Source organism: Sinocyclocheilus rhinocerous, unplaced genomic scaffold, assembly GCF_001515625.1.
Source record: "Sinocyclocheilus rhinocerous isolate Xijiao unplaced genomic scaffold, SAMN03320098_v1.1 scaffold943, whole genome shotgun sequence".
Lineage (NCBI taxonomy): Eukaryota > Metazoa > Chordata > Actinopteri > Cypriniformes > Cyprinidae > Sinocyclocheilus > Sinocyclocheilus rhinocerous.
This window is the reverse complement of record NW_015626129.1, coordinates 303137-314039: the sequence shown is the minus strand read 5'-3', so window position 1 is coordinate 314039 and position 10903 is coordinate 303137. Positions and strand designations below refer to the sequence as shown.

The window sequence follows — 10903 nt, the reverse complement described above, 5'->3', positions numbered from 1 at the left end:
ACCTTTTTTTTTTTTTTTTTACCTTTAAGACTGGTTACATACATAATGTAGATTGGTCTAATTTGATACTGAAAAGTATGATACATTTTACCCCTTGGCTAACTGTTAGTTGGTCATACAAGTTCCTAAGAGACAGTGTTGTTAACCTAATGACTATGTTTATGTAGCTGGCTACATAACATGTTCAGTTTTCAATGTCAAAACCCAAGTGCTGCATTTGAAGGGATGAGGAGGTCACTGAACTGTGGATGCTGGCACTCTTTAGTATTTGTGTAAAAATTCAGTAATCAGATCATCTGTCTTGACAGCACGAATGTGACCCATGAAGTTTGAGGGAAAACTCTAGGTGTGATCTGTCCTCTTTGAGCTTCTCATTTACATTTATGAACATTGTAGAAGCTAGAGCAAAAAGGTGTGCCTTTAGCTGAAAGTTGTGGAGGTTTCAGCAGTTCAGATGGAGGTTGGCAGCTCACTTGACCAGAGAGGAACAGAGAGGGTGAAGGTCTTGGAAAATGACTATCAAGCCCAGTTGTATAGGAACATCAAGGCGTTGCACATTCAGTGATAACAAGGAGCTCCGTCTTCACAAGATTGAGCTGGAGATGGCGTTAGTTCGTCCAAACAGAGATGTGTAAAAGGCAGGCAGAGATACAAACTGAGACAGTGGGACAGATTGAAATGACAGATGGCGACAGAAGCCTTTCCAAACAAAAGGTATTCTACAGTATCTCTATCTTTTGTAATAAAGAAAAAATGTTGCAACACAATTCCAAGGAAAAAGCCAAACTGAGGACATTTCTTACACTCTGCCAACAGGACATGCGTCCAGTGAAGGCAGGAAGATGTCAGTTCTACACAAGTGGAAATAGTTACATCTATGAGAACTACTACGCTACAGTGAGTCAAGTCAGCTTTGTAAAATACATTTGCATGCCTACCTGTAATTACTTAATATATTTATAAAACATGCACACAAGATAATAATCTTGTTATAGATTAAATAACAAGGACAAAAGTCCTCAATTTAGGCTGATTTAGGTCCTTGATGGATGAACTGATGCAGTTATTTATGGATGGATGAATTGATACATTTATTTAGCATCGTACTTTGTTATTATAATAGTAATTAATATGAAGAAAGTTGAATGAAGAAGAGATAGGTGGATGAAAATGTGTGCACAAAAGTTTGTTTTTATATAAAAAAGGGAGAGTTTTGTACATAATGTTTTATTTCTAAAACACGCTCAATTATTTTGTAGGTTCCCTGTCGAGGACTAACAGAGTCCTGTAATATGAAAGTTCGCAGTGGAACGTGTTACTGTTGTGATTTGTATGATTGCGCCAAGTAAGTAATTCATATTTGTGAAGACGTGCAGATACGTTAAGTAAACACTCAACAATAATGCAATAAAAGATATTTGTCCACTGCATAGCATAAAAGAGAGCAAAAAACATTTCACTCTTAGTAGCTTTTTTGCTAGTTTTTGCTAGTATCTCTATTACTATTATTCATACTTTGAGTTAAGGCTTCAAATATTGAAATGAAAGTTTTACAAATAGCACATAACTCATTTCATACCATTTGCACTACAGACAGTGAGTTTTACACAGGCATGAACCACTTACACTTTCTTCAGAATGTCTAATATCAATAAGTTATTAATATGAAATAGCACATAAACCAACCTGTAGACATATACATGTAATACCATGACAATGATTTGCCTGCTTGCTTTCTTTTCCAGTGGAGGATATCTGAATAATTACTATGAGTTTGTTGGTGTGCAGAGCTGTCAGGAGGTCTTTTCTCTGTATATTCTCCTCTGGGTCTTAACCACGCTTAACCTGCTGGCCTTCGTGTGTGGAATCCTGACCACTGCTGTACTGGGCAGTATCAAAGACATGGTGAGTCACTGAGCGAATCAGAGAGAGAGAGAGAGAGAGAGAGAGAGAGAGAAAAAAAGACTACTCTGCTCTAGCATTGTGAGCCATTCAGAATTTGTTTTTAAACTTCTAAATTTTAAAGGGGTCATGTGATGCTGCTAAAAAGAAACATTATTTTGTGTATTTGGTGTAATGAAATGTGTTTATGCGGTTTAAAGTAAAAAAAAAAAAACATTATTTTCCACATACTGTACATTATTGTTTCGCAACAACAATACTACAGCGAGGATAAAAGTTACGCCTTCTTTCTTTGGGTGGACATTTGGGCGGCTTTATGCAAATCTTCCCAGATCGTGATGTAGGTATGTGGGGGCGTGTTAGAACGAGCCGTTTTAGGTAGGCGTGGTAACTCTTAACTTTTATAAAGAATATTTCTTTGGATTTGAGACTTTAGTCTTTGCAACTTTACAGATCTTCTTTATGCACCAAGAGCTTGTAACACTCCAAAGAGAAAGGAAAAATTGAAATCGCATCATGTGACCCCTTTAAGAGTTAACAAACAAGGTGCAAATAAATAGTAATTAGAATTTTGGTCCTTTGCTTCAAATCAGAATTTTGTCCATCACTGCTCTGCAAATATCTGATACTTGCCGGATTGTAGTGTACATTATATTTTGTATATTTTATATTTTGACAAATTTACACTTTCCAAAATCCAAAAAGATCACCAATGATTTAATAAGCTGTTTTCATCCTATAAATATCTAAAACACCCGGACGAAGGCCTGCTTGGGCTGATATGGGCTGATGGTGTCTTTTTAATATGTAGCTGTCTTAGAATAAAGGCTTTTTACCTTGCCGACTATGTGAGATCCACCTATTATTTTGGACATTTTGTTCCCTTTCTGAAGCACCCATAGTTACACCTGCATGCGCCCTTGGTCAAGATTGTTTCTTTGATTATAAAAATCCGTTTGGCAGATATTGAGTTTTATTTTCAATTATGATTTTGGCTTCCAACAATTATTACAACAAGACAATAGAGATAAATCATTGTTTCGCATTTGCAATAATGCTCTTGTGTTGTCTTGTGTTTTAAATCCAGAGCATCCTTTTCCTTTATAGCAATGCACTTATGCCCCTCCATAAAAGCCTAAACTTAGTGTCCAAATACCCCAAATCGTCTCAGGTTACGTATGTAACGTCACCCGCCCGTGACGTCTCGCCCATCTATTGGTCTGATTACACACGAGGTTCAGAGCCCGTCACGCTGAAGGGCGTTCCCCTAGCGTTTCCGACGCAGCTCGAGTCCCTGAAGAGGAACAGCACAGTGTCTGTCTTTCTGTGGACACACTCAGGAGCGTAACAGATTTAAAAGTTAACACACATTTACATTTACGCATTTATGGAAAGCGATTTACAACAGAAGAGGAACAAAGCAATTTGTCAACGAGCCAAGTGTGTAAGTGCATTGTTTTAAGTGTGTGGGGAAGTTAAGTTCTTGCAGAAGAGGTGTGTCTTAAGCTGATTTTTGAAAGATGTGATGGTCTCAGCAGTTCAGATGGAGGTTTGACGGTTTTGCAAAGAGACTTTTTGCCTCATAATGAAGGAACAACAAGGCACTTATTCTGTGACCTGAGCTGGAGGAGGGAAAATAAACTTGTAGGAGTAAATTGATATACTGTAGGGAGGTGCTGTTCCAGTGGTAGTACTGAAATCCAGCTTCAAAGTCGTGTATTTATAGGCTAGATATGAACGATCATTCGAAGCATATTGTATCTTTTATAAGCAGTGAAATAAGCATGTATTTGACCGAAATTCCAGAATTGTCTGCAAACTGCATGTATAGCGCGGTGAATGTTTATGATAGTCAACCAATGGGATGCTACATTTTATTCTTTCCGACATTAAAGCACTTGAATACAACAAGCTCGTAATCACGACTTCATAAGTGGGAAATAGGACATTTCCGATTGCACGTGAAGGCAGCATTAATCACAATGGTTTGAAGGCCCACCAATAGATATCTGGCATGTGTTTAGCTGAATGTAACATTCTCATCTAAGAAAGATAGAGAAAGTATGTGTGATCTCTTGGGAAGATGTGGTGACATTCTTTTGTTTCTGCTTTTGTTTATTGATTAAAGCAGAAAACAGCTGCAAAGATTTGTGTTTTGTTTCCAATAATCCTCCTGTGTTGAAGGATGAGAAATTAATTTTCTTGCAAGAAAGTATAAATCTTGACTTATATGCAGATGTTTAGCAGATTCTGCTCAATGATGTTTGTGTATTTGTCTTTGCCCGTGTTGTCCTTGATACAAACAAGCTTTCTAGTCCCTCCTACAAATAGAAACTCAGAATATAACACTGTCATCACCATGTTTGACTGATGGTGTTACCTGAGAGGAGGGCTTTATTTGTTTTAAGGTAGTTAGGTTATGCCTACTTCTTTTTTGTTTGTTTAATTTCATTTTTAAAATTATATCTGTGACAAAATATTTTTCAAATATGAAACATCTACACTACACATATTTAATGTAATAATTGAAAAAGGTTGTTGTTGTAGTAGTGTAGTCAAAACACCACAATAACAGCACAGTTTTACAATTCACTGTACCAATTTCTATAACAAAGCAAAAACTGTTGCAACATACCCTTTAAAGCAGCACTATGTAACTTTTTCTGTGTTCAAAATTTGCAAAATGTATATAATGAGTACATCATCTTCCAAACCGCGTTTTTGTCTTATTCCGAATCACTACGGTACACTTATAATAAGTACTTATATTTGGACTATTGTAGCCTGGTCGGGTCGTCACCGCTGCGGAGTAACACATACCTGCGTGAATCGCCATAGACACAAACTTAGAGAAGTAGCTCCGGTTGGAATGTTCTTCCGCGGGATGTGTGCAGTTCTGTTTATTAACCGCTAGAGCGCCAAAAGTTACATAGTGCTGCTTTAACTAATAAATAATAAATAATATTATAAATAATAAATAAATAAAATATTAAATAAAATAAGTTAATGATTACTGCTAATTGCAAGTAATAATTACAAGTGTCACAATAAAAGTCAGAAAAAAATTACAAACACATAGAGTGAACACAAAGAACAAAGAGTGTTTTTAATAATTCAGCCAACACTGATCTGTTTTCGGTTTCAATATTGCTGTGGCAGATCTTGCATTACATTTTTGCATTTGCAGGTACACTGCAAGACTTAATGCACAGATCTATTTTGACATATTAGGTTTTCTGTCCAATCTGTTGCTACGATTATCACTGTGGCATTTAATCACATTTAAATGCAATAACACTGCAAATAGACACCCTTGACTCTCTTCAGAGTGCAAAATTTTTTAGAACAGCTGCTTTAGTGTTCCTCAGTTATAGCAAACAAAGATGGCAAGAGCCAGCTAAAATCACCACTTCCAAACTGGGTTCTATTTTGCAGGTGTCTGCATGCACCAGCCTGAACTGAAACACTGTTGGAAACAGAATGAAAACACTACATGGTACCAGGTAGAAATACTTTTGAGGAAGAAGTATTTACTAGATTTAGCATTAAATTAACTTGGCATTAAATATTTTTTGTTTGTTTGAGGCACTTAGTAGCAAGCAAATTAGATTTCCATGAAGAGGACTGTACTATTTATTACTTTAAGATAACGTTTTATCAAAGTGCATGTACATTTTACACTAATACCTTCTGTGTTGTCTATACAAGAGCTTGCAGAGATTTCTGTGCCATTTTTTGATGAAATACCAATTTATTAATTGCTGTTCTATTACTTTGGGTTTCATCATTTGGAGAATGACTTCTGATGGTGTTCTTGGCCATAATAAATCTTATTTCACTTCCTGAGCATGCACATGACCTTCCGTAACACCCACATCCAGACACTTCCACCCTGGTAATATCTACATAGATTCCAATCCTTTCAGAATCCGTACATGAAATGACAGCTTGACAGATGAACTCCAACTTTGTTTTAAAAGCGAATCCCATTGGATTAGTTCTGAAGTCACAGATGTTCTTTTTGGAGAATGACTTCTGATGGTGTTCTTGGCCATAATAAATCTTATTTCACTTCCTGAGCATGCACATGACCTTCCGTAACACCCACATCCAGACACTTCCACCCTGGTAATATCTACATAGATTCCAATCCTTTCAGAATCCGTACATGAAATGACAGCTGACAGATGAACTCCAACTTTGTTTTAAAAGTGAATTCCAATGGATTAGTTCTGAAGTCACAGATGTTCTTCTGGAAACGCTTCTGAAAAAGAAAGGAAAACAGTTACCTTTGCTGGTCCAATTTTTCAAAGGTCAAAATCGTGCTGCTTTGAAGACTATACGTGGGACAAAATTGGACAGTGTATCACATAAATCACTACAAATCTGTCGGACCGCTGAAAAGGCTTATTAAAATCTGTCAGCAAAGTACAATGAAGATAAACTTCTGGGCTTATTTTTGACATAATTTATCAACTGGAAAATCTGTGTGAAAATCTTATTTCACTTCCTGAGCATGCACATGACCTTCCGTAACACCCACATCCAGACACTTCCACCCTGGTAATATCTACATAGATTCCAATCCTTTCAGAATCCGTACATGAAATGACAGCTTGACAGATGAACTCCAACTTTGTTTTAAAAGCGAATCCCATTGGATTAGTTCTGAAGTCACAGATGTTCTTCTGGAAACGCTTCTGAAAAAGAAAGGAAAACAGTTACCTTTGCTGGTCCAATTTTTCACAAAGGTCAAAATCGTGCTGCTTTGAAGACTATAAGTGGGACAAAATTGGACAGTGTATCACATAAATCACTACAAATCTGTCGGACCGCTGAAAAGGCTTATTAAAATCTGTCAGCAAAGTACAATGAAGATAAACTTTTGGGCTTATTTTTGACATAATTTATCAACTGCAAAATCTGTGTGAAGACATTGTAAATGTTTGGACGTTTTTGTGCTGATTTAGCTAAATATCTCTGACACTTTGTCAGTATTGTCTGTCTTCATCACTTTGATCTTTACTCTTCTCGACCATTTAATCCATTTGTCTGTCCGGCTTAAACTTACTAGGATTCTAGGTTGTGCCATGTTTATTCTGTTTTCTCAATAGCCAATACACAGCAAACTATGACTCTATAAGCCACAACTGTAAAGATAGGAAATTCCTGATATGTTATATGTACTTGTAGAAATGTATATTAAATTAACATGATATGGCAGATTCAAGATATATATTTCTTTGACCAGCCTGATTCATTTCAGTGTCCTAAAAATGTTGGTACTATTTCATTTAAACATATCTCATTATGTGTAATTGTGTTCAGTGTATTTGACGGTTTGTGTTTGAATTGAACATTTTTTAACACGGTGTTTAATTTTGTCTTAATATTTTGAGGTTTGCTATATTACATTGGTGGTTTTTGGCTTTGAGTTTATAGTTTTGATTAATGTGGTATTGCTTTCACGAAATGTGTCTCAGCAAATGGGGGAAACTGTGCCAATTCAGCAACTGCTGCATGAATGTTTCCCAAGACTTGCTGCATAAGTCAAAACGTGGGTTTATGAAAGCCTAAAAGACTGCATAGGCTTTAATGTACTCATTTTTATGTTGATATAGCCTATGTTATCTTCCATTCAATACTTTTAATTCTTCCAACTTAAATCTTTTAAATAGCCTACCCTTTTAAGACCTTTCAAAATGTAAGACCTGCATGTCACTTCAAGGACCATCTGCTACAAAATAGATTGTGTGCATGCATATAATAGATTTGCATCCGTTGGCCTTTATGCAAACACACGAAATTACCCTGTGCAACAGAGATATACCAATAAACAATGGACCCTTTTCACATTTCCGGGATTGGAACGCAGAAGTAAACTATACTTTCTGGGGCAATTGTATAGATAAACTGTTTTGGTAAATATTCTATTGGCATATGGCAGCCAGAGATGATGTGTCGGAAAGCCTGTCCTAGGAAGTTAAATAATTGTTTCCTGCATGTTCCATTATTCACGGCGCCTACCGGTACAAGATGACTCTCAATCCTTGTTTATGCAGCAGGTTATGTTCTGTGTAATGCGTTCATGCAATACATGTACACAATACAATATCACAGCTGCATACCTCAGATGCTCATATTCAAGATTGAAAATAAATGCCTCATCATCAAGAATCTCTTCTCCACTCCTGATTTTCTAACCGAAATCTGATCCATATTCGGCCACCTCAGCCAGCTGAAATCTTGGTTGTAGTGGGACTTCACTACATGACGCTTATACTTTTTTTTCCTTCTCACCAGAAGAGTGGGCTGGTCAGTCTTGATGTGTCCCAGTGGGGAGGTTCATCTCTGTTTTCTTTTGATGGGGCCAGCTGTTCTTCCCCCACTGCACCTCTGCTAATGGACCCTAACTCACACACAGGACACCAGCTCTACCCAGTCAGTACATCACGCTCACTTACACATGCACACAGATTCCACTCATGGTCTTTTATGGGAGGATTCAGTTGAGGAGAATTTAATCTGCAGACTTTTTGAGTACCGTAAAATTAGTGTGAGACTCCAAAATCCCACAGCCATTCCCTTGTAAAACTGTGCCTAAGTACACTGATCCTTGGGCTTGTCCTGATCACACCCCTGCCGTGCCGAGAATGCCAGCCAGAAGTCCAACCAATTCCAGATCATGGATCTTCCAGCACTCTCACCCCTGCTGAGTGATCTAAAGTTGCTTTTGGAAGCATCACCACAAAAAGTTCCTCTGGCCAACTTAAACACTCATCACTAAGCATCAGATCAGCCATGTTCTGTATTAGCATCAATGGCTCCATGGAGAACATTTAACATTCAAGGAACCTTCCATTGCACAAAATGATCTTTATAGTGGAAAAAGGTTCTTTAGATTCCCAAATTGTTCTTCACATTAAGAATTTAATTGTAAGGTTCTTTGGGAAAACCAAAAAATGGTTCTTCTATAGCATTGCTGTGAAAACCCCTTTTATTTTTAAAGTGCCTCTATTATGCCATTTTTAAGGTTCCTAATATTGTTTTGGGAGGCTACTACAATAGGTTTACATGCATGCAAGGTCAAAAAAATTGTTTTAGGTTTCTCAAAATATGCATTTAATATCACCTAATTTTCCAATGATTCTCAAACGATTCGTTTGAAGCAGTTCCAAGACTCAGTCTCTCTAAACGCCTCCTTTCAGTGAGCCTACTTTGCTCTGATTGGTCAGATTTCCCAGTCTGTTGTGATTGGTCTACCGTGTACAGAGCGTGTCAGAAACGATACGCCCATTGCCATAGTTCTGTATTTTGAACGCTCGATAAAAATATAAACATCTATTATTTATCATACAGGTTGTGTTCATGTTAACCACAAAAACAAGCTACAGTGTTTGAGGTCGGGTCAAGTTTTTTGCAGCGCGGCCGGCCAACGTAGAACATAGGCGGGCATTATGCAAATGTGGTTATAGAACAGAACTGAAGACAATAGTTTGCTGGAAAAAGAGCTGACAAAAAAATCAGCAATTTTTGCAATTAAAAGCTAACAGAATTTTAACACGCATTCTTTTCTTCATCCTTCTTTCAGAGGGCATCGCTTTATGTTTCTCCAGCAGCACCTGCAGCCACAGGATCGAGTGTATCTCCAGGAGGGTCATCAGATACATCCCATGTACAGCCCAACCCTCCTCCCTTTGCCCCCCTCTACAACCTGCTACCCTACAAGACCTCCAGCTTCTCCGCTTAGAACATCTGAATCCAAACCAAAGACCTTTAGACTGCGCTCCCCTTAAACACAACATTAAAGGGGTCATATGATGCGATTTAAATTTTTCCTTTCTCTTTGGAGTGTTACAAGCTCTTGGTGCATAAAGAAGATCTCTAAAGTTGCAAAGACTAAAGTCTCAATTTTTAGACCGATGAGCTTTGTAAAAATCGATGCGTTTCAGAAAGGCGGGGCATAGAGGAGAAACAATAATGTACAGTATGTGGAAAATAATGTGTTTTGAACCTTAAACCGCATAAACACATTTCATTACACCAAATACACGAAATAATGTTCTTTTTAGCAGCATCATATGACCCCTTTAAATCTAAATGGACTGTTTGCTTTCTGAATAAATGTCCGTGGTCTTATTGTGCAAGATTCATCCGAGCATGTTCTCAAGAAAACGGCTTGTTTTCATAATCTTTCATCAAAATGTCTTTTCACTTTCTTCACCTCTGTAATGGTGAAACAATGACTTTTCTAGTGCAAGCCTGTGTGGATGGGAAAATAATGTTATTTAATTAAAATGCTTTTCATGACCCAGTCAAACCCTGATGGATAAATGAAGCCCCACTCTACCTTGTTTTTTAGTGGATATTCCATTTCATTTATAAATAAGCCACATTATAGACATTTACTTAAGAAATGCATAATGCCATTTCATGTTTGTAATATTAGGCTGCAAAGTCTAGTTCTTGCTATGGCTGTAAAATATATAGTAAATATAAATCGAATGTATTACATTATAACATAGAGGGCTAAATGAAATACAAGAACAATAACACTAAAGACTAATTACAATCTGTAGACTATGACGCAGTTTCTCAACTTCTCCAAAGAATAATGTTAACTAACATCAATCTGTATAATTCTGCCATACTGTACTTCGAAATCACAGCTGAAAATGTCATCAGCTTTTGACAACTTGGGTTTCTTGAAGCAATTTTTGAAAGCAAGGGCTAGGAACAGACCTTCAAAATGTAATCTAGATGTTTGTATATGATGTGTGAATATGTTTCTCTTGATAAAGGTGAATTGTTGTTTCTATGTATTTTTATACTTAGAAGTATTACTTTAATTTTAATTATAATGATATATTTTTGTTTTTGTACAAGTCTTGTTTTTGTACAAGCTCTGTTAAAAAAGTTCATATTTTATACCAAAGGCAATGTACATGGCAGTAAAATAAAAACAAAGCTTCACTCTCATAAGGCTGAAAATAAAATTTCC

At 36.9% G+C, this 10903-nt stretch overlaps 1 protein-coding gene across 1 annotated transcript in view; it reads left to right on the top strand.

The window, feature by feature from the left end:
- LOC107711073 (transmembrane protein 255B) overlaps window positions 1–9705 on the top strand; it is a 45507-nt gene extending 35802 nt beyond the window's left edge. Inside the window, exons 5-9 of the mRNA XM_016515995.1 lie at window positions 817–897; window positions 1260–1345; window positions 1746–1905; window positions 8206–8343; window positions 9494–9705. Coding sequence (XP_016371481.1) covers window positions 817–897; window positions 1260–1345; window positions 1746–1905; window positions 8206–8343; window positions 9494–9652 — 624 coding nt within the window. The 3' untranslated portion in view covers window positions 9653–9705. The remainder of the gene's footprint in view (window positions 1–816; window positions 898–1259; window positions 1346–1745; window positions 1906–8205; window positions 8344–9493) is intronic.
- The last annotated feature ends 1198 nt before the right edge of the window (window positions 9706–10903 follow it).